The sequence below is a fragment of the Sorex araneus genome, chromosome 3 (genome assembly GCF_027595985.1).
Source record: "Sorex araneus isolate mSorAra2 chromosome 3, mSorAra2.pri, whole genome shotgun sequence".
Lineage (NCBI taxonomy): Eukaryota > Metazoa > Chordata > Mammalia > Eulipotyphla > Soricidae > Sorex > Sorex araneus.
This window is the reverse complement of record NC_073304.1, coordinates 221269072-221292215: the sequence shown is the minus strand read 5'-3', so window position 1 is coordinate 221292215 and position 23144 is coordinate 221269072. Positions and strand designations below refer to the sequence as shown.

The window sequence follows — 23144 nt, the reverse complement described above, 5'->3', positions numbered from 1 at the left end:
CTGCCTCGTCGTCCTCCTCCTCCTCCCGCTCACCTGGCAGTGCTCAGGGCTTACTCCTGGCTCTGCACTCAGGGATCTTTCTGGCATGCTCAGGGGACCATATGGGGTGCTGGGGATCAAACCCAGATCGGACACATGCAAGGCAAATGCCCTCCCTGCTGTACTCTGACCCGTGTCAGCTTTTTTCTTTTTTTAATTAAAAAAATTTTGCGGGGGCTGGAACAATAGCACAGTGGTAGGACGTTTGCCTTGCACATGGCCGACCCGGGTTCGATTCTCAGCATCCCATATGGTCCCCTGAGCACCGCCAGGTGTAATTCCTGAGTGCAAAGCCAGGAGGTAACCCCTGAGCATTGTTGGGTGTGATCCAAAAAGCAAAAAAAAAATTTTTTTTGCGGAGGGGGGTCACACCCGGCAATGCATAGGGGTTTCTCCTAGCTCATGCACTCAGGAATTACTCCTGGCGGTGCTCAGGGGACCACATGGGATACTGGGAATCAAACCTGGGTCAGCCGTGTGCAAGGCAAATGCCCTACCCGCTGTGCTATCGCTCCAGCCCCACTGTGTCAGCTTCTTACGGCAGTGGGGGCACATGTGTCTGCTCCATCTCCCCTCCCAGGACCTTCTTCAGACTCGGCTTGCAGGAGGGGGTGAGGAGGCAGGCCTTTCTCCCTACTTCCAAGCACCCACACATTAGCTGGCTCTCCCGGCCTTCCCTGGGGTTTTCCCCGAGCCTGACTTGTGCAATCTCCCTGGCTCAAGAAATTGACTCCTGGGGGTGTTTTGGGGGCTCCTATGTGGTGCCAAGAATTCAAATCTGAGTCAAAAGTGATTAGCCTCTGTACGCTCTCTCAAGACAGCAATCTTTTAAAAATGTTAACCCAGGGGCTGGAGTGATAGCACAGAGGGTAGGGCATTTGCCTTGCACGCTGCTGACCTGGATTCAATTCCCAGCGTCTCATATGGTCCCCTGAGCATCACCAGGGGTGATTCCTGAATGCAGAGCCAGGAGTGACCCCTGTGCATCGCCAGGTGTCACCCAAAAAGAAAAAAACGTTAACCCAACCCTAGTACAAGATCAAACCTTATTTGCATGATAAAATCTTATTTGATCATGATATGTTGGCTTTATACACTGTCCACCTGGGTCACCTACATTTGGGGGGAGGAGCTTTCATGTGTTCACGAGGTGTATTGGCAGCTGTGATATCTCAGAAGTCTGGGGTAGGCAGTGCTGTTCTCATAGAAATGCAGGGAAATGGGGCTGGAGTGATAGCACAGCGGGTAGGGCATTTGCCTTGCACATGGCTGACCCGGGTTTGATTCCCAGCATTCCTTATGGTTCCCTGAGCACTGCCAGAGTAATTCCTGAGTGCAGAGCCAGGAGGAACCCCTGTGCATTGCCAGGTGTGACCCCAAAAAAAAGCAAAAAAAAAATTGGGGACTGGAACAATAGCACAGCAGGTAGAACGTTTGTCTTGTATGCGAACAACCCGGGTTCGATTCCCAGCATCCCATATGGTCCCCTGAGCACCACCAGGAGTAATTCCTGAGTGCAAAGCCGGGTTTGATTCCCAGTATCCCATATGGTCCCCTGAGCACTGCCAGGAGTAATTCCTGAGTGCAGAGCCAGGAGTAACCCCTGGGCATTGCTGAGTGTGACCCACAAAGCAAAAGAGAAAGAAAGAAAGAAAGAAAGAAAGAAAGAAAGAAAGAAAGAAAGAAAGAAAGAAAGAAAGAAAGAAAGGAAGGAAGGAAGGAAGGAAGGAAGGAAGGAAGGAAGAGGAAGGAAGGAAGAAAGAAAAAAGTGGGGAAGTGCCACTCAGTTTCCTCAGAGCATCAATAAACTTAATACTGCCTTTGTGTCTCCCCTGGTAGTACGCAGGGCTCACTCCTGAACTCAAGGGTCACCCTGGCCATGCTCAGGGGACCACATGGGTTGCTGGGGAATCGAACCCAGGTCAGTTGCAAGCAAGGCAAGTGCCCTACCTACTGCACTATCATTCTGGCCCTTAAGGTTGGTATTTTTTACTAACAAGCTTCCCATGAAACTCCAGGCCCAGGCGAATCCACCTCAACTGCGATTGGTAGAACTCATGAGGGAGACGGAGGAACCTGGGGTTGGAGTTTCCTCGTGGGAATGCGTTAATTACAAATTCATATCTGAAAAATAGATGTGGGGCTATTCCACTGATCTACTTCCTTTCTTTTATCTGAGTTTTCGGACACACCTTGCAGTGCTCAGGGCTTACTCCTGGGTTCTGCACTCAAGGATCATTCCTGGTGGTGCTCGGAGGACCATATTGGATTGAACCCAGGTCAGTCGGGTGCAAGACAAGTGCCATGCTCACTGTACTATACCTCCGGCCTCTGATCTACAATTTTTTGGGGGGGCCAACCTGGTTGTGCTCAGGGCGGTATTATCACCGCACCCCTCCCTCCTTTTTTTTTTTTTTTTGCACTGCTCTATTTGCTCTATTTCTTTTCCTTTGTTGTTGTCATTGTGGTTGCAATGACTGGGACTCACATCTATCGCTGTGGCACTTGCACATCTGTTGAGTTTTGTTTTGGGGCCACGCCCTGGGATGCTCAGGGCTCACGAGAGCAAATCCCAGTGAGATGCCAACCACATTCATAAACAGCACACCCGAGGGGGCGCCCCCTGGTGGGCACATGGGCAAGCACCAACATTAGGGCTTCCCCAGGGAAACACCCCCGACCAGCTTGTGTGATTCTGTCACTGCAACAGCAATGAAGGGAACTGGGGGGAAATCCCCCCAAACTTCTATTTTCAGATTTCTGCAGATGACAGTGTTCACCAACACATATGGCAGCCATAAAACAAGACTAAGATACATTTTAAGGAGTTAGACGGGCTGGAGCAATAATATAGCAGGTGGGGAGCCTGCCTTGGACACAACTGACCTGGGTTCGGTCCCCAGCACCCCATATAGTCCCTCAAGCCTGCCAGGAGTGATCCCTGAGCAATAGCCAGGAGTAGGCCCTGAGCATCATTGGGTGTGACCCTCAAACAAATAACAAAAAGAACTAGAAACATTTTTTTTTTTTGGCTTTTTGGGTCACAACTGGCGATGCACAGGGGTTACTCCTGGCTCTGCACTCAGGAATCACTCCTGGCGGTGCTCAGGGGACCATATGGGATGCTGGGAATCGAACCCGGGTCGGCCGCGTGCAAGGCAAACACCCTACCCGCTGTGCTATCGCTCCAGCCCCAGAACATTTTTTTTTAATTTTAATTTTTTATTTATTTATTTATTTATTTATTTTTTGGGTCACACCCGGCGATGCTCAGAGGTTACTCCTGGCTCTGCACTCAGGAATTACCCCTGGTGGTGCTCAGGGGACCATATGGGATTCTGGGAATCGAACCTGGGTCGGCCACGTGCAAGGCAAACACCCTACCTGCTGTGCTATCGCGCCAGCCCCTAAATTTTTATTTTTGTGCCAAACCTAGTAGTGCTTGGGAACTACTCCTGGTTCCATGTGTGCGGTTGCTCCCGGTGGTGCTCAGCGAACCCTGAGGTGCAGGGGATCCCGGGCCTCCGGAGCGCACAGTGTGTGCGCCAACCTTTGAGCCACCTCTCCAAGACCTTGTTTTAGTCTGAAGTGCCGGGGAGCACAGCCAGGGCCTCACACACCCGCAGCCTCTCTTCTGTATTCCTGGGGCTGGAAAAAGGTGCTTTCACCTAGGGTCTCTGCGGGCACCTGCCATGTCAGAGAGAGACTTAGGACGTTTACTCTCGCGCTCTTGCTCTCTCTCGATCCCACTTGAGGGAAACTAAATAAGAGAACCAGGAAGGAAGCCATCGCGGAGGGTCCACCCAGGAAGGCAGCAGAGTGCTGGAGTGCTGGTGGCAGTGCTGGTGGTCTGGAGGCCACACCAGCAGCCGTACCGGCGGGACGGTGGGGGGCAGCAGGGTGCCATGAAACAGAGAGGTCGGCCAAGATGCAGGTGTGAGAAAACCAACGAGGACAAGGGAGAGAGGACACTGGTGCTTGTGAGGAGGGGAACGGTGGCACTGGGTAGACCAGTGGTTATCTGGTCACTACAAATTCTGTTTTTTTTTTTTTTTTAATTTTAATTTGTGTTTTTAGTCACACCCGCCGGTGCTCAGGGCTCACTCCTGACTGTGTGCTCTGGGATCATCCCTAGTGGGCTCAGGGGACCCTATGAGGTGCCTATGGTGCATGCAAGGCCAGCACCCTGCCCTCTGTGCTGTCGCTCTGGCTCCACAAATCCTGTCTATTGACTTTTAACTTGTAGAAATCAGTGGAGATGAAATTTGGAAGGTGGTGGTGTGATTATGGGACCATGCAAATGATGCTAATCTTGATAGTTGAAGAATACAGGGTGGGGGCGCCTGGAGCGATAGCACAGCTGGTAGGGCGTTTGCCTTGCACGCGGCGGGTTTGAGTCCCAGCATCTCATATGGTCCCCCGAGCACCGCCAGGAGTAATTCCTGAGTGCAAAGCCAGGAGTGCATTGCTGGGTGTGACCCAACAAGAAAAACAATGAAGAATAAAAGAATACAAATATCAGGACCGGAGAGCTAGTACAGGGGCGTGCCAGGCGATGCAGTGCACCAGCAATGAGAAATGGAGACGTGATGAGCAAAGGCAGGAGCAGATGCAGAGTGCTGGGGGGAAGTAGGGGGGGCGGGCTGGGCCATTAGAGCAGAAGCAGCTTGGAGCGCTAAGAAAGCAACAAGAGCTGGGGGTGTGGCTCTCAGCTCGAGTTGGGGAGGCCCTGGGCTCCATCCTCAGCACGCAAGAGATTTAAAAAAAAAAAAAGTGGCTGCCGAGAAACGGCTCAGATGAGACTGATGTGGTCGCTGTGAGCAGGGAGGCTGTGCCTGGTGTCTCATAGCTCATCGCAGCTCTAACCACATGGTGCTGCTTTGATAGAGCCACAAGATGCTGCTGAGTTCTGGCGGGAGGCCAGGCACAGGCTAGGCTGAGGCCCCGGGGCCGGGCCAGCACTGCCGCCTTGGAGCTGAGAGCAGTGCATCCAGTCAACACTCCTTCAAAAACACTCAGGGCGGGGTGGGGGGGGGGAGGGGGTCACCTGGAGCCATAGCACAGCGGGTAGGGCGTTTGCCTTGCATGCGGCCGACCTAGTTCGATTCCCAGCATCCTATATGGTCCTCCAAGCACTGCCGGGGGTGATTCCTAAGTGCAGAGCCAGGAGTGACCCCTGTGCACCACCAGTGTGACCCCAAAAGCAAAAACACTCAGGAGGGGCTGGAGGGAAGGTCCAGAGGACAAGGCGCTTGTCTACATGCAGCAGAATTGGTCCCTGGTGATCCCATGCTCCCCGACTCCAGCCTTCCAGGAGTGACCCCCAGAGGGCCCTGAGCCCCGTGCTGGGGCTGTCCAACACCCCGAGGCCTGAGCTTCAGGTGTTGTGTCCTCGGGTCCTCGCGCTGAATCACTGGTCTGATCAACTGAGAATCACCCATGGGGGTCTCTTGAACACTGCTTGGGAGAATCCTCCCCCCAAAAAACTGTTTGAATTAAAAAAAATTTTTTTTTGCCACACCCAGCCATGCTCAGGGCTCACTCCTGGCGGGGCTTGGGGGCCTAGGCACAAGGTAGTGCCCCAAGTGCTGGGCTCGGTCTCTGGCCCCTGAAGCTGTTTTATTAGTTTTGGGGCCACACCTGGTGGTGCTCAGGGCTTACTCCTGGCTCTGCACTCAGGGATCACTCCTGATCAGGGGACCATCTGGGGTGCCGGGGATCAACCCTGGCCGGCTGCGTGTGAGGCCAACGCCCTGCCTGCTGTGGTGTCGCTCTGGCCCTGAAGTGCCGTGACAGGGATGGTACCATTAGCTCATCCTTGGACGCCCGTTTCTGTGGCCCAGCTCAGGGTGCTTACCGCTGAGGGCCCCCCACTGACCCATCCACCTCCACTGTCTTTCCTTCCCCAGGTGTTCCCCCGGCAGGGCTCAGAGGCGCAGCTCTCAGCCTGGTGTTTGGGCCTGGTGGTACTGAGACACACACGGGAAGCAGGCTTGCACACACAGTATGCCCTCCACTGGCCGCTCTTAGCTCTCTCCCTAGCTCCTACTCTTCTTGTTTGAGTTAAGCCACACCTGGCGGTGCTCAGGGCGTACTCCTCGTTCTATACTCAGGAACTATTCCCGGTGCACAGGGGACCATTTGGGATGCCGGGGATCAAACCCAGAGTGGCCATGTGCAAGACAAGTGTCCTACTTGCTGTAGTATCGCACCAGCCCCTAGCCCCCAATCTTATTATTATTGTTTTTAGGGGGGACTGGGGGTAGGGATCGAACCCAGGACCTCTCATAGGCCAGGCAAGCAGGCAGGGCCCTATTGCTGTGACATCCCAGCCCGCCCAGTTTCTTTTCCTGCTCTTCACGTTCAGACTGAAATTCCCATCAGCGACTGCACTCCTCTCCCTAGAGGGACCTCAGTTCACCTTGCTCAAAACACTCAGATTCTCTGTCTTGGCTGAGTGCTCCTGGCTCTGGAATGTTCCTTGTTTCCTGTTGTGATAATGCTCAGGGCTCACCTCTTCCTGGAGGCCTTCCGGACTCCAGCCCTTGGCCCTGGGCTCGAGGCCCTTCCTGCAGGCCCCTGCCAGCCCTCAATCAGAGGAAGGCGGGCGTGCGGGGAGTTTGCCGTGGCTCTCTGGTCCTCGGGACAGTCTGGCTTAAGGGGCCCCTCGGGTCCGTGCGGAGATGGGTTCTCGAGTGTCCCTCTCACCTGCCAGGCTCGGGTGTAGCCTCTGCTGCCTTTTACAGGGCCAGCCCTGTGGTGTGGGCCTGGTGGTTTTGTGCCCAGACCCAGTGACAAGAGCTGCCTGCTGGGGTCTCAGGGCCTTACTGGAAGGGCCTGGGGAAGGGACCCGGACCAACCCCAGGGCCACACCTGGTGGTGCTCAGCGGTGACTCCTGGCTCGGCACTCAGGAATCACTCCTGACGACGCTGGAGCTGTGCCCTATGGGATACCCGGGCATCGAACCTAGGTCAGTGGTGCGCAAGGCAAGTGCCCTCCCGGCTGTACCGAGGCCCCAGGCCACCATCTCCAAGGATGTCTTCCTGGTACCAGCTAAGCACCGAGGGCTGAGTGTGCCTGGCTGGGCCCCTGGAATCCAGCTCCCTTGGCCTGGGCGTCTCCAGGAGCCCCTGAGCCCCCAGGCCCACACCTGCCTCCAAGATGTGGCCACGTGCTGGCCTCAAGGTCCCGCCTGGTCTGTCCTGACGGGCCTGTCCCAGCCTGTAGCCAGGCCTTGGAGCAGCCTGGCTATCCCTGAGCACGGCACCAGCTTCTGGGGCTCATTGTCCTTGCAGAGCCGTTTCCTGGACCCAGGAGTCTCTATTCCCGCGGGCCAGTCCCGCCTCTGCCTCCTCGGTCCCCTTCTCTGGGCTAGACCTCGGGGTTCACCCTTCTAGCTCTTCCCAGCCAGGACGGGCCACGCCGAGCCTCGCAGGAGGGTGCAGGTGTCTGCAGGAGTCTGCTGGCCCCAGGGATGTGTAAAAAAGGGGGGAAGCTGCTCGGGGGGGGGGTCCACTCATGGCTAGTGTTTGATGCTGGCTCTTGCCTCTGGGGTGAGGGGGTCTGGAGAAGAGGACCCCACGTTTGCCTCTACGGGGCAAACATCCCTGCTCGGGGGAAGGCGAGAAGTACCGGGGAGGTGCTGGAGAGTGTCTGTGAAGCAGACAGCTGTTCCCCGAGGTTGCTCCAAGTACCCACCAGAGACGGTAGGATGCGACCGGGAATGACCTGAAGTTTGGAATCCATGAGTCGGCACAGCCTAGAGTGCACAGAGCTGGCGGCAGGCATGCACCCCCCGGCCCGAGTTCCCCAGGGGTGGCACCGGGCTGCCGTCCCTGTGCTGGTGGGGGTCCTGAGGCGAGAAGGCAGTTGGAGCCTTGCTCTCAAGAGCCCCCCCGCTGCCGGCTCAGGGCAGGGGGCTGTGCTAGAGAAACCCGCCACTGGCAGCCATTGGCAAGGAACTGCGGAGTGCTGGTGCCGGCCGGGGCCCCCGAGGACCCCAGCACCCACTGGCTTTGCTGTCTTAGCCCCAAGGTACACAGGTATTTGCACAGAGCGTCAGCAGAAGCCGGGCTAGACCAGACCTGGCGCCTGGTCCCATCACGCCAGGCCCTGCACCCCAGCAGCCTGGGTCAGCGCCCGCATGCAGGAGCTTAGGTCTTGGGGACAGGAGCTGGTGTTGGGGGGTTACGGGGGAGGATGGGACACTGGTTCTGGGCTGTGGCATGCAGCTGGCCTGTGTGCCTGGTCAGTGGCCAGGCTGTGGCGCGGCTGTCCCCTCCACCTTGGCCTGAGCTGGGTGCTGACCAGGGGCTGTCCTGTGGCCACCATGCTTTCTTGCCTAACCAGGGAAAGCGGGCAGCCCGGAGGTGGGCCTGGAAGCACCCCGGTGTGTGTGTGGGTGTGGTGGGAAGGGCATCCACCCCACCACCATGGCTGGAAATGGCCCTTGGGGATTTCACACACTCCGTCCATCAAGGCAGAGGCGGGCGGCAGCCAGGTGAGAGTGGGGATGGCCGGGGCTCAGGTGGGGGTGGCCGGGGCTCGGGTGGGGGTGGCTGGGGTGTGCCTAGCTGTTATCAGCCCAGTCTTTTTTTTTTTTTTTTTTTTTGCTTTTTGGGTCACACCCGACGATGCACAGGGGTTACTCCTGTCTTTGCACTCAGGAATTACTCCTGGCGGTGTTCAGGGGACCCTATGGGATGCTGGGAATCAAACCTGGGTCGGCTGCGTGCAAGGCAAACGCCCTACCCGCTGTGCTATCGCTCCAGCCCCCAGCCCAGGCTTTTTGTCTGAGTTCCTACTGGCTGAAGTCTGCGTGAGTCAGTGTGGCTGGGCGGGAACAATCCTGGCCAGGTGTGGGGAGGAGGACTCTGCAGGGAGGACTCCCAGGAGATGCCCCTCACCCCAGAAACCGAGACAAACAGTCCTGTGGCCCCCCACAATTCACAGTTGATTTAATGCTACAATGAGTCCTGACTGGCAACCTGGGGGCAGGCCATGGGGGGCATCTCAAGGGGTCACGTACGGAGAGCAGCGGGTCTCGTCACGCCGTCTCCCGGCCCAGTCCTGCTCACACAATGCCCCCCGCCCTCCCAGAGGGCGACTGTGAAAGTGCTTTGAGGTCATCGGGGTGTAAAGTGCAGTGGGCAGCGCCCGTGGCCAGGGCAGGGCTGGGCCGGGAAGCTGGTGTGTGTGTGGGGGTGAGCACCTCTGTCTGCCGGGCCCTCCCGCGCCCGCCGGCCTGTCACCCAGCACTGGGTCCGGGCACTGAGGGTCGGCTAGGGGGAGGGGCAGCCTCGCTCTCAGGCCTGGGCTCTGAGAACCGTTTCACTGATGCCGCCTTGGCCGCTGGCTGAAGCGGGGGCTCGGCCTGTGTGGACCTGTGTCCCCACCAAGCTGGGGCACCCCGGATGCCAGGACAACTGCCCCCGTGACTGTCCCCAGAGGTGGGCCTGGAAGCACCCCGGTGACGGGGGCTGGGGGGCGGCGGTGGGAAGGGCACCCCACTAAACAGCCCTTGCAGATTTCACACGCTCCGTCCACTTGGAGCCCGGAGGCAGTTCTGCTCAGGCGGAGAGAGAGCGGCGTGCGGGCCTGTTCTAGGCCTGTTCTAGGGCCTGTTCTCCAGCTGCCCGTGCTTGACCCTCCAGCTCCAGGCGAAGCTGCTGTCGGGCGCCAGGGTGCAGCGCAGGTCGATGCCCGAGTCGGGCACCTCCATGTCGTAGCTCACGGGCTGTCCGTCCTTGGCCACCAAGCTGAAGGCGGCGGCTGGGATCTGGGGGCGGAGCAAACCCGGCTCTGAGACGGGCACTGAGGGGCCAGGCCGGGGGCCTCTCCCTCGGGCCCAGCAGACCACCCAGGGTCTTGGTTCCCCACCTGTGCGTCCCTTGGGAGGGCTCCCTGTGACCCCCTGGTTCTGGGGACCCCCCCGCCCCGGTCAATACTGGTGGCCTGACCGGGAGACCCTGGGGGTCACCTGAGGCCAGCATTCTCTGGGGTCCATTTCTTCTCTGCTGAGCAGGGCCAAGCCCCTGGCCTCTGGGCTCAGTCCCGTCCCTGCCACGTACCTGGCCGCTGATGCCCGTGGCGATGTCCCCCACTTTGACCCCGTGGAATTCCCGGATGTGCAGGTGTTCGCCGCTCAGAGACTGTATCTGGACTCTGACACCTAGGGGGCAGGCAGGGGTCGTGAGCGGGGCCGGCTGGTGGGGGGCCATGGCCCAAACCCAGCCCCAGTGCTCTGAGGGGCTCATGCCCAGGCACGCTGGCTGGCCGCGTAGCGGGTGCATCAGCCACGCCCTGGTCCGGCCTCTCCGCGCTCGGCGAGGGAGTGGGGCCTCGTCCAACTCTGACTTCAGATTGGGAGGGTGGGGCCTGAGGCATCCCGAGCTCCCCTCCCCCTTCGGGAACATTCCCACCCAGTGTCGTGACCCAGCTAGGGCTACCCCTGCCGCACCCGGGGCCACAGCGTCCGCTCGCTGAGCAGCCCCGCCCGCCCGTGCCAGGGCCGGGGCTGTACCGTTGAAGTAGCTCGGGGTGTCGGTGGGGCGGCTCCGGGCCAGCACCATGTTCCAGCTGGCGCTGCGCGCGTCCGCCTGGCTGCCCCACGAGTGCACGCCCGAGCTCAGGGTGTCCCGCGAGCTCTGCGAGGCTTTCGAGGGGTTCTGAAACGACAGGGGGTCGTGGCCGCTCCAGCCTTGCTCCCAGTGGGACGAGGGGCGAGGAAGGGCTGCCCTGGGCTCGGGCACTGCCGCCGGCTCAGGGTCCCTGGCCAGCCGGGAGCCCCCCCTAGCCCCGCCCCCCGCTGCTCCTTGCGCACGGGACATGGGGTCGCCCCAGGCTGGACGGCCGCCCTGGGCGGAGGCCTCACCTCGTTGTCATCGGACAGGGAGAGGCTGTCGATGCTGAGACAGGACAGGATCTGCTCCTGCTCCTCCAGAGAGAAGGGCTGCGACAGGCTGCTGAGGAACAGCTCTGCGGGGAGAGACGGCCGTGACCCGGTGCCCTGTGGGGCTGTGGGGGCAGGGGTGGGGTAGAGGGGGTCGGGGCGGGGCCTACCGAGCTCCAGCTGCTGCAGGGATGGAGGGGTGCAGGGGTAGGGGTGGGGTGGAGTGGGACTGGGCCTACCGAACTCCAGCTGCTGCGGGGATGGAGGGGTGCAGGGGTAGGGAAGGGGTGGGGCAGGACGGGGCCTACCGAGCTCCAGCTGCTGCAGGGATGGAGAGGTGCAGAGGTAGGGGAGGGGTGGGGCGGGACTGGACCTACTGAGCTCCAGCTGCTGCAGGGATGGAGGGGTGCAGGGGTAGGGGCAGGGTGAACAAGACGGGGCCTACCGAGCTCCAGTTGATGCAGGGATGGAGGGTTGCAGAGGTAGGGGAGGGGTGAGGCGGGACTGGGCCTACTGAGCTCCAGCGGCTGCAGGGATGGAGGGGTGCAGGGGAGGGGTGGAGTGGGCGGGGCGGGGCCTACCGAGCTCCAGCTGCTGCAGTTCCTGCTCTGGGAAGGTGGGTTTCCGCTCGGGCGAGCTGGGGGTCCTGGGGGGCGCGGGGCCCAGGGAGGACAGAGGCTGGGCGTCCCACGCGCCCGGCTCCTCCTTGCCCTGGTTGCCCCAGAGAGGGCTTGGAGATCTGCTCTGCTCCGGGGGGTCCGGGGGCAGAGGGGGCTGGAGCTTCGGGGCCCCGTCCGGTGTGTCCTCGGCGGGCTGCAATCCTGGCGCCCCTGGCAGGGGCTCCCCGGATGGAGAGGCCTGCGGGGGCTGGTGACAGGGGTCCGGGGGTGGTGGCCGGCCGGCTGGCAGTGGCGGCGGGCATCTCGGTTCTTTAAACTCACCCCTCCAGGGGCTCCTCAGACCCCCCACTAGGAGAGAGAGCACAGGAGAGGTGTTGGGGGCGGGGGCACTGGAGGGGCCTCGTGGGAACGGACAGGCCAGCCCCCCCTTTCTGCCTCAGGAAGCACAGGGCCCACGGCAGCTCAGGGGATACCCACTTGGGGCAGGGGGTGCCAGATCTGGGATGGGGCCCACCCCCTTGCTGTTGGGGGGCCATTCGAGCACTCCCTTCCTCCACCCCGCCCCACTTGCACCCTGGCCGTCACCTGGTGTGCGGCTTTAGACTTATTTGGGCTGGAGAGAGTGCACAGTGGTGGGGTTCGGGGGACCTGACCCTCGACACCCCATCATAGTGCCCCCCAGCCCCACCAGGAGTGACCCCTGAGCACTGGCCCTGAGCATCCCTGGCTGCGGTCCCCGAACAGAACCAATCCCGACTTGCAGACACGGGTGCTGGGGCCTCTCCTGGCTCCACCGCCCCCCCCCCCCCCCCCCCCGGTCAACCCCAGCGGCCCCGTGAGCTCCGAGCTTCTACCCCGACCCTGGCTGCTCCACACCCCCCGGGAGGGACACCAGGTGCACCCCGCTGCTCCCCACAGATGTCCAGGCGTGCCCCGGCTAGCGCGGGCTCGTACCGTGCTGCAGCGCCAGGCTGACCTTGCTCCCCAGCTCCGCGGCGGACGCTCGGTTGGCCGGCTCCTTCCTCAGGCCCTCCTGGATGGCCTGGGCCGTCAGCGGGGCACAGCACGGGGGGATCTCCCGCACCGGAGGGGGCTCGCGCGCAATCTGGGGGGTCAAAAGCAGCATGGGAGGCCTGCCTCCCCGACCTGGCCCTGCCCCTGTCCCTTCCCCACTGTGCCAGCCAGGGACGGGCCTGGCCTGGGCTAGAGGGAGGCCTGCACTCTCCTGAGGAGCGCTGACCCCCATCCCGGGCCTCCCGTTGGGTCCCTCGGAGGTAGGTGACAAGTGACTTGGTCGGGCTCGCACACTGTCCCCATCTGCATCCCCCTGGCGGTGGACGAGCAGCCCCGATGGACGGGAGGCGCCACCCTGCTGCTGCCCCCTGCTGGCCGGCCGCGGCTGCACACCTTGAGGTAGAGCCGGCCGGGGAAGTACTGGGTCCAGGGGTGGACGCCGTTGAGCATGTGCAGCATCATGCAGCAGCTGCTCCAGATGTCCACCTTGGCGTCGCAGGCCTTGCCCATCACCACCTCTGGGGCCATGTGGGTCTCGGTGCCAGGAATGTAGTCCCCTGAGAGGGCCAGGGAGAAAGGTCAGCCATGAACTTGGAGGGGCAGGAGACTCAGCAGGGGCGACCCCCAACAGTTCCCGGGAGACCCTGTGCTGGTCTCTACCCTGCTTTGAGGTGCTGAGAGATAGCACACCGGGGAGGGCGTGTGCCTTGCATGCAGCCGACCCGGGTTCGATCCTTGGCATCCCATATGGTCCCCCCCAGAGCACTACCAGGAGCAATTCCTGAGTGCAGAGTCGGGAGTAACCCCTGAGCATTGCCAGGTGTGACCCCCCCAAAAGAAAAAAACTTTTTTTTTTTTTTTTTTGGGTCACACCTGGCGATGCACAGGGGTTACTCCTGGCTCTTCACTCAGGAATTACCCCTGGCGGTGCTCAGGGGACCATATGGGATGCTGGGAATTGAACCCGGGTCAGCCTTGTGCAAGGCAAACGCCCTACCCTCTGTGCTATTGCTCCAGCCCCAAGAAAAAAACTTTTAATTTTTAAAATTAATTTTGTTTTTTTGGGGGGCTACAACTGTCTGTGCTCAGGGATGGTCCTGGTGGGGCTCAAGGTGTGTGGTGTGGGGGAATGGAACCAGGGTCAGTTATGTACAAGGCAACCACCCTCCCCGCTGTACTATCTCTCAGGCCCCAAGGAATTACAATTTTTTAATTCTGATTTGCTTTTTTTTTTTTTCTGCCACACGAGGCTCTTGTGTTGGGCTCCTGTCAGTGCTCAGGGGCCCCCGTGGGGCTGGAGGGAAAGCCGGGGCTCCTGCATGCAAGGCAAGTGCTCTAGACCTTTGAGCTCTAACCAGAGCTCGGAAAGACTCAGACAGAAAGTCTCCAAGTCAGACTTGCAGGGGAAGGAGGTCAGCAGCCCTGCTGAGACCTGCATAAATGTCACATGTGGGACTCGGCTCTGTTCTCTGGATTCAACCCTTCTAGTTCTTTTTAAGAAGGGGGAGAAGGAGCTGGGGCAACAGTACAGCAGGTGGGGCGTTTGCTCGCATGTGCCTAACCTGGGTTTGATCCCCAGAACCACATAGGGTTCCATGAGACCTGTCAGAAATGATCCCGGAGCACAGAGCCAGGAGTAAGTCCTGAGCACTGCTGGGTGTGGGTCTCCCCACCAAGAAGAAAAAAAAAAAGGGTGAGGGGAGGGATCTGGGCATAAAAATGTTCAGTTATACCATGCTATCATGTTCCTGAAACTTCAGTAAGTAAAAAGAAAACAGCATATGAATAAGATTTGAAAGATTGATAGCAGATACTAATCAATGATTTTTCTTGGTGATTTGTAGTTTTTGTTTGCTTAGCTTTACTTTCTGCAAGAAATAAGAAAAAAAAAAAAGACATTCACAATAAGCAAAAAAACCACTAAAGTTATTTTGAAGTGGAGGTCGGGCTGGGATGTGGCTCAGCTGGGGAGCAGCTCCGGTGCACGACTGAGGCCCACAGGACGGCAGAACAAAACCACATCCACGAAAAGTGGCCTGTCTCCATGCTCACGGGACAGCTCCGACACAGCCGAAAGCAGAATTACCTACTTGTTGTCGGTTATTTATTTTTCTTGGCTTAATATGAAATTAAGCTTAGTGGCATAAATGGAAAAAAAAACCAACACGAATTTGTGTTATAATGCCATACATACACATATGCATATCTATGCACACATATAAAAGAAAACCAACACATATAAAAGAAAACCAGGGGCTGGAGCGATAGCACAGTGGGTAGGGCGTTAGCTTTGCACGCAGCCAACCCGGGTTCAATTCCCAGCATCCTATATGGTCCCCTGAGCACCGCCAGGGGTAATTCCTGAGTGCAGAGCCAGGAGTGACCCCTGTGCATCATCGGGTATGATCCAAAAAGCAAAACAAACAAACAAACAAACAAAAAAACCCACAAGAAACAAAAAAACAAACATAAAAAAACAAAAAACCCTAAAAAAACAAATAAAAGAAAACCAACCTGGAAGGAATGATCTTAAATATTTACAACTATCTCTTGGGGCAAGAGAACTGGTGAATTGCTGAGGATATTTATTCCCTGCTCTTTTCTACCATTTGACTCTGTAGTTGCCAAATAGCTTGTAAGAGGTGTACGTTAAAGTTTTCTCTAGCTGCAGAGGATCGAGCCCCTGGGTGTGTCCTCCCAGGGTCCTGTGTGAGACTGGGAGGTCAGACCCGGGGTGGAGACATGGACCCCAGGGTGGGGCCCAGCTTTCATGTCTGTGCAGCAGGAAGCTCAGAGACCAGCTCCTGACACATACACAGACAACTCCTGACATACTCTGACAAGCTCCTGACACACTCAGAGATGAGCTCCTGACACACTCAGAGATAAGCTCCTGACATACTCTGATGAGCTTCTGACACACATACAGACAAGCCCCTGACACACAGATATGAACTCCTGACACACAGACGAGCTCCTGACACACTCAGATGAATTTCTGACACACACAGACAAGTTCCTAACACACACAGATGAGCTCCTGACACACTCAAAGACAAGCTCCTGACAGAGATGAGTTCCTTATAAACAGAGACAAGCTCTTGACACACTCAGATGAGGTTCTGACACACACACAGATGAGCTCCTGACAAACACACAGTCAGGCTCCTGACACACACAGATGAGCTCCTGACACACTCAGATGAGCTCCTGACACACACAGACGAACTCCCGACACACTCAGACAAGCTCCTGACACTCAGAGATGAGCTCCTGACACACACAGACGAGCTCTTGACACAGAGATGAATTCCTGACACACACAGACAAGTTCCTGACACACTCAGAGGTGAACTCCTGATACACTCCGATGAGCTTCTGACACTCAGACGAGCTCCTGACACAGACAAGCTCCTGACACACACAGACGAGCTCCTGACACACTCGACACACACAGACAAGTTCCTGGTACTCACAGATGAGCTCCTGACACTCTCAGAGACGAGCTCTTGACACTCAGACGAGCTCCTGACACACACACGAACAAGCTCCCGACACCCAGAGACGAGCTCCCGACACTCAGAGACGAGCTCCTGACACACACACGGACAAGCTCCCAACACTCACAGACAGCTCCTGACACACACACAGACAAGCCCCCGACATCCAGAGATGAGCTCCTGACACACACACGGACAAGCTCCCGACACTCAGAGACGAGCTCCCGACACCCAGAGACGAGCTCCTGACACACACACGGACAAGCTCCCGACACTCAGAGACGAGCTCCCGACACCCAGAGACGAGCTCCTGACACCCAGAGACAAGCTCCTGACACACACACGGACAAGCTCCTGACACTCAGAGACGAGCTCCCGACACCCAGAGACGAGCTCCTGACACACACACGGACAAGCTCCCGACACTCAGAGACGAGCTCCCGACACCCAGAGACGAGCTCCTGACACACACACGGACAAGCTCCTGACACTCAGAGACGAGCTCCCGACACCCAGAGACGAGCTCCTGACACCCAGAGATGAGCTCCTGACACCCAGAGACGAGCTCCTGACACCCAGAGACGAGCTCCTGACACACAGCGGCATTCAAGCCAGACAGGGCAGCAGCGACCTGTGGGCGCCGAAATACCGGGGGCAAGGGGCAAGGTAGAGCGGTGAGAGGTGCTGCCGGCTGCTCTGGCAGCTGCTGCCTGTGGTTGCCGTGGGCCGGGGGGGTGTGGGGGGCTCACCTGTGAGCAGGGCCTTCCCCAGGCCATCGGGCTGCAGGCACACGGCGTGGCCGAAGTCGCAGAGGGCTGCGCGGCTCCCGTCGCTGGACAGGAGCACGTTGTCAGCTGTGAGGGCCCCGGCGAAGAACAGGTGAGCCGGGCGGGGACTTTGGGGACGCCACCTGCTGGCTGACCCCCAAGGCCGCTGCTGCCCGGGGCCCTCAGTCATGGAGGGAGGAAGGGGGCTGGCAGTGCAGGCCGGAAGCAGGGGGGCTCCCTTTCACCCCGCTGCTACTTTCTCCCCTGGGGCAGCCACTGGAAACGGGCACCAGGCAGTGGGCACTCAGGGCCCCGTTCCCGGCACTGGTGGCCTGACTCAGCAGTCCCTGCCAGTGCAGGTGACGGCAGGCCAGCAAGAAGGGGCAGGAATGCAGGGGGACGGGGCAGGGGCCACTGGGGACCAGTCTGGGGGCCCGCCTCACCTTTGACATCTCCGTGCAGGACCCTGTGAGTGTGCAGGAACTCCAGCCCCTCCAGGGCCTGGCCCAGGTAGTAGAGGGCGCGGTCCTCCGGCAGACAGCCCTTCTGCTTTATCAGCTGGCCCAGGGAGCCACCTAGGAAACCAACGGCCAGTCTGCCCGGTGCTCGCCCAGCCACCGAGCGAGCCAGGGCAAAGGGCCTGGAGGGGCAGGCCACTGGATTCTTTCTCTCCAGCCCCATGTTAAAAGGTTGCAGAGTTCTGAAACAGACAGTGGGAGCTGGAGAGACAGTACGGGGGGGTAGGGCTCTTGCCTGGTATGACCAGGGTTCAATCCCTGGCACCCCCGATGGCACTCCACGCCCCGCCAAGAGTGATCCCTGAGTGCAGAGCCAGGGGTCAGTCAGCCCTGAGCACCGCCGGGTGTGGCCCCAAAACAAACACATTGGATTGTCTGGGGCCCAAGGTCAACTGGGGAAGACTCAGGGAGACCTGGCCGTGAGTCTCGGGGAGAAGTGGGCGGGGCCCCTACCTTCCAGCAGTTCCATAAAGATGTTGACCCAAGGGCCCTCCTTCACGGCTCCGTACAGAGGCACGATCCTGGGTGACGTCAGCCCCGCGCAGGCCGTCAGCTCCTCTGCCCGGAACATGTCCACGCGCACCTGGGTGAGGGGTGTCAGAGGTGGCTCTGGGTCAGGGCCGGGCAGGGGTCCCGAGCCTCCACAGACCGGAGGGTGTCCCACCTGTCCTCGGGCGCAGGGAATCTTCTGCATACACAGGTGGGACAGAAGCAGGACCCCAGTGACCCGGGAACAATGATGAGTCCCTCCATTGCCCGCATCAAGTGCCCCCGTGAAGACGCCCAGCACAGCTCAGAGGTGGGTTTGGCTCGAGCTCTGCAGGGTGCCAACTGGGGAGTCAGAGGGGAGCCACTGTCTGCAAGCCTGCCCGCCCTCGAGCACAGGCCCGGATTAAATGTATTTATTCGGGGCCTCCCGAGCAGGACCCTCCTAGAGTCTTTCCTTTGTCATTCTTGGCCAGCTGGCCCGTGGGCCTGAGCACTGGCTGCTGCTGGGGTCCTGGGGATTACCTGCCCTCCACCAACTGTGCTTGGGGGTCCCCAGAGCAGCAGCTGGCTGAGCCCAAAGGCCATCAGGTGCTAGAGACTGCAAGGCAACACCTGAACCCCTGTCCGAGCCCTCTGGCGCTCAGGGGTTACTCCTGGCGGTGCTCGGGGTATGGAGTGCTAGGGATCAGACCCGGGTCGGCCATGGGCAAGGCCAGTGCCCTCTCCGCTGTACTACTGCTCCAGGCCCTCCCCCTTATTTTTCTCATCTTTTTTTTTTTTCCTTTTTGGGTCACACCCGGTGATGCAATGGGGTCAGTCCTGGCTCTGCACTCTGGAATCACTCCTGGCGGTGCTCGGGGGACCATATGGGATGCTGGGAATCGAACTCGGGTCGGCCGCGTGCGAGGCCAACACCCTACCCGCTGTGCTATCGCTCCAGCCCCTCCACATTATTTTCCAGTCTGGCCCAAATAGCTGCAGCATTTCTCGGACGTGATTCCTCTGTGGCTCAGCACCCGCGCCTGCTCCGCGTGGGCTGGGCTCTCGCCTTCCCGGTGGCCAGAGCTAACGTGGCAAGACTCTGGCTTCCCGGCGCCCTTCTCAGCTCTCAGGAATGATTTATCTTTCCCCGCCAGGGCTGCAACGTCCACAGAGACGAGGAGACAGTGTTTGTTGACTCTTTGCAGCTGTTTCCCCAGCGCCCGGCACGGAGAGGCCTCTGGGAGGGGCTCGGCCAAGGCAGGGCTGTGCGGCTGTCCGGCGGGGCTCACCCACTCTCCCCAGCCGGGGAAAGCCTGACGCGGCGGGAAGAAACGGGCCCGTGACACAAACATCCATGTCGGGACACTCGCCCACTGTTCCACAGGTAGCTCACTTCCCAGGGCGCTCGGCTTCCATCTGCCAGCTGCAGGCCCCTGCCCCTGGCGGGTGGGAGGTGGGGGGGCGATGATGACCAGTGGCCAGGAGAGGCGGCAGCCTGGCTTCATGCCCCCTCCCTGCACCGCCAGCGGGGGCAGCTGGTGGCTGACGCCTTTCTGGCTGCTGGGGCTTCTCTCCTGCGCACGGAGGTGTCGCCAGGGGGCGCCAGTCACGCCCGGCAGCCCGCCAGCCGCAGTTCAGTTCTGAGAGTTGCTGACTGGGCGGGAGGCAGGCCTGATGCCGTGGAGGTTCTGGACCCATCAGTGGAAAAACGTCTCTCTTCTAGTCATTTCAACGCGATCTGGCCGGCTTAGCTAGCTCACGTGGACCTTCGTCACTTATTCCAGCCAGCTCTGAGCGTGACCTAAAGTGGGACTCAAGCTGGCAGCGGTTCGCCGTATTGTCCCCAGGGTGTGGGCTGGTCCCCAGGGAAGCAGCCGTGAGCACCTCAGCAGGACCCTGACGACACCAGGCGCTCCAGAGTCAGTTAGGGCCATGTCAGAGCCACGTGGGAGCCGGGTCGTGTGGCACGCCTCACGAGGGAGCTCCTGGGAGTGAGGTTTCTGGGGGCTGCTGCCATAAACAGCACTTGGTGGGGGGACGAGGGGCAGGAACTGAAGGTGTCCAACGTGAGTCCAGGTTTTGAGAAGCTGCATTGAGGCCAGGTAGACACGCTGTTCAAAACTGTCACTGTCATCCCATTGCTCATCGATTTGTTCGAGGGGGCACCAGTAACGTCTCTCATTGAGAGACTTATTGTTACTGTTTTTGGCATATTCAATACGCACGGGTAGCTTGCCACGCTCTGCCGTGCGGGCTCCTCGATACTCTTGGTAGCTTGCCGGGCTCTCCGAGAGGGGCGGAGGAATCGAACTCGGGTTGGCCTCGTGAAAGGCGAAAGCCCAACTGCTGTGCTATCGCTCCAGCCCCCATTTAAAACAAGAGGAAACAAGAGGAAAAAATTGTTTACAAGCTCAGGTGCACTGTTGTTCCAATGGCCTGAGGTGCCCCGAAAAAATTCCTGAGACGTGAAAAGCCATGAACCCAGAAGGTTTGGGATGCTTCGTAAAAAAAAAAAACCAACAATGGGGCTGGAGTGATAGCACAGAGGGTAGGGCCTTTGCTTTGCACAAGGCTGACCCGGGTTCAATTCCCAGCATCCCATATGGTCCCCTGAGCACAGCCAGGGGTAATTCCTCAGTGCAGAGCCAGGAGTAACCCCTGAGCATCGCCAGGTGTGACCCAAAAAGAAAAAAAACCACAATCCATAGTTCCCTGAGAGCAGAGAGGGGAAGCTTCCTCGGTCCGGGGCCGTTTGGAGATTTGCAGCAGCATTTCTGGGCGACGTAGAACAGGCAGGTGGGCTGTGGCAGCCGAGGAGAGGGGAGGGGGGCTGGTCCCGTCCTGCACCAGGGCCAGCGCCCTGACCGACGGGTCTCGTACAATCTCAGACCGGACATTCCCACTCCTGCTCTACGACTGACGCGTTCAAAACAGGCGAGGGCGGCTAGAGGAACAGGCGCTTGCCTTGCACACGGCCAACTCAGGCTCGATCCCTGGCATCCTGTGTGGTCCCTTGAGCACCAACAGGAGTGATCCCAGAGTGCAGAGGCAGGAGTAAGCCCTGAGCATCGCTGGGTGTGGCCCCCAAAACTAAAACCAAAGAGACAAGCTCCCCCGGAGCACTGGGAGTCGGAGGGCACAAAGGGCCAGCCCAGAGTGTCTCTCGGGACGGGCCAGGGGCTCGCTGCAGTGACGACCATGACAACGCTCTGCTGACTGCTGGGTGCTGAGACGCCCACGTCTGTGCCCAGCCCAGCTGGCGGTGTTATCCTCCTCCCCACTCAGCCAAGAGGAGGCCGACGCCTGCCCAGGTCACTACTCCGAGACTGGGGAGCTCGGGGTGGGTGTCTCGACTGGGATCAGGTGGGGAAGTCGGATGCCGACGTAGGCCTGGGAGCTCGTGCTGTGCATTTTACAGACGTTGGGGCGAGCCTTGGCGGGGTGGGGGTGCGTATGAGTGAGGTCAGCGGGCCAAATCCACAAGCTATGCCCCCCCGCCCGGCCGCCTGCATGCGTGGCCCTGGGACACCGTCCTCCTTCAGTCCTGCCTTCCTGATTTCTCTGGGACTTTGATCTGTTACATTTCATCAGTGAAAAGGGGATAACTGCCCCTCTGCATGTTCCTGCAGGGATGCCAGGAAATAGCACGGATGACCAGTGATGAACATGGCAGCAACTCCGGTAAGAGCAACACGCTAGGGTAAACAAACCACGGTTCCTCTACTTCCGTGCTGCCCTGGAGACAGTCTTTTCTCAAATCTCAGACACTTTCCTCCTAAACATTGTCCAGGGGGACCTCTCTTGTGGACCTGGCTGGCATCTCCCAGCTTCATGGCACATAAGTATCCACCCCGCCTGGGGCCAGAGGCCTCTCCCAGCCCACTGGGCTGGGTCCAAAGGAGACTCCGTGCTCAGGCCAGATGCTCTCAAATGAACGGTTCTTGAGCTCTCTGGGCTGCAGACCCCATGAACATCTGGCAGAGGGTATGGGGCTTTGGTCATAAAAAAAAAAACAAAACACGTGTGCACGCACACCATCTGACCCTGGGACCATAAGAGTAAGGTCCCTGCTAAGAACAAAGTCGACGAGCACAGAGTAGCCCAGGAGAATACCTGGGGTGTGCAGAGTCTCCGGGGAACAATCACGTTTTTATTATTTGGGTTTTGGGGCCATAGCTAGAGGGCTAGTGCAGTTCAGTGTTTGGGGGTTACTGCTGATGGCGCTTGGGGGTTATGTAGTGCCAGGAATGGAATCTTGGTCTCTATTTTTTTTTAATCCCTTAAAGATCAGAGGGTGGAGTGATAGTACAACGGGTAGGACATTTGCCTTACACGCGCCCAACCCCGGTTTGATCCCCGACATTCCATATGGTCAGGAATCACTGCCAGGAGTGATCCCTGAGAGTGTAGAGCCAGGAGGAACCCCTGAGCATCGCCAGGTGCAACCCAAGATGCCAATAAATAAATAAATAAAAGATCAAACAACGGCCAGAGATCGTACAGGAGTTAAGACGCTTGCCTTGCACATGGCTGACCCCAGTTCAAATTCCCCAAATATACAGTCGTCATAGCACTGTCAGGAGTGATCCCTGAGCACCACCAGGTTATGCATCCCCCCACCCCCACCAATCAAAACCGTACAACAAACAACCAAACAATCCCAGAGGGAGAGAAGGCAGAGAGGGCTAGGGCGCATGGCTGGTGGATGCAGGGCTATGCGTGGAATGGTGGAGTTTAAGTCCCAGCACCAAAACAATGAAATGAAATAAAGCGGAGCGATTGCCCAGAGGTGAGGCAAGGCCTGAGTTCAGTCCCCAGCACTGCATGACCCCTGAGCATGACCCCTGAGTGGCCACAGCCTGGGGCCACCAGCAGCCCTGGTCACTAGTCTGCGTATTCAACTATCTGGCCCAGTTGACTGAGCACTGGCAGGAGTGCACCCTGGGCCCCCTGAGCACTGTGTGGGAGGCACCTCCAAAATATCCCCCCAAACAAATAAGAATTATGTTACCCCCCTTTTCTTTTGGGCCACACCCAGCACGACTGAGGAATCACTCCTGGCAGTGCTTGGGGAACCCTACGTGACACTGGGGCTCGAACCCGGGTCAGCTTCGGGCCAGGCAAACGCCCCACCCTCTGTACTATCGCTCCAGCCCACAAACCCATATTCTGTATTTAACCCTGAGCCGTGACCTCCGGGCTAACTTGACCTGAGGCCGTGGAGTTTTGGGGGGAGGGGCAGAGAGTCTGAAGCGGCCACAGTCCAGGCTAGCTGGGCCTGATGGCCGCCCCTGCTCCCAGTCACCCCATCCCGCTCCCGCCC

At 59.0% G+C, this 23144-nt stretch overlaps 1 protein-coding gene across 1 annotated transcript in view; it reads right to left on the bottom strand.

The window, feature by feature from the left end:
* Window positions 1-8980: 8980 nt before the first annotated feature.
* MAP3K14 (mitogen-activated protein kinase kinase kinase 14) overlaps window positions 8981-23144 on the bottom strand; it is a 42367-nt gene continuing 28203 nt past the window's right edge. Inside the window, exons 7-16 of the mRNA XM_004621018.2 lie at window positions 17804-17933; window positions 17276-17407; window positions 16815-16919; window positions 12959-13122; window positions 12506-12656; window positions 11513-11899; window positions 10914-11017; window positions 10563-10707; window positions 10111-10211; window positions 8981-9818 (exon numbers count right to left, since the gene is read on the bottom strand). Coding sequence (XP_004621075.2) covers window positions 9654-9818; window positions 10111-10211; window positions 10563-10707; window positions 10914-11017; window positions 11513-11899; window positions 12506-12656; window positions 12959-13122; window positions 16815-16919; window positions 17276-17407; window positions 17804-17933 — 1584 coding nt within the window. The 3' untranslated portion in view covers window positions 8981-9653. The remainder of the gene's footprint in view (window positions 9819-10110; window positions 10212-10562; window positions 10708-10913; window positions 11018-11512; window positions 11900-12505; window positions 12657-12958; window positions 13123-16814; window positions 16920-17275; window positions 17408-17803; window positions 17934-23144) is intronic.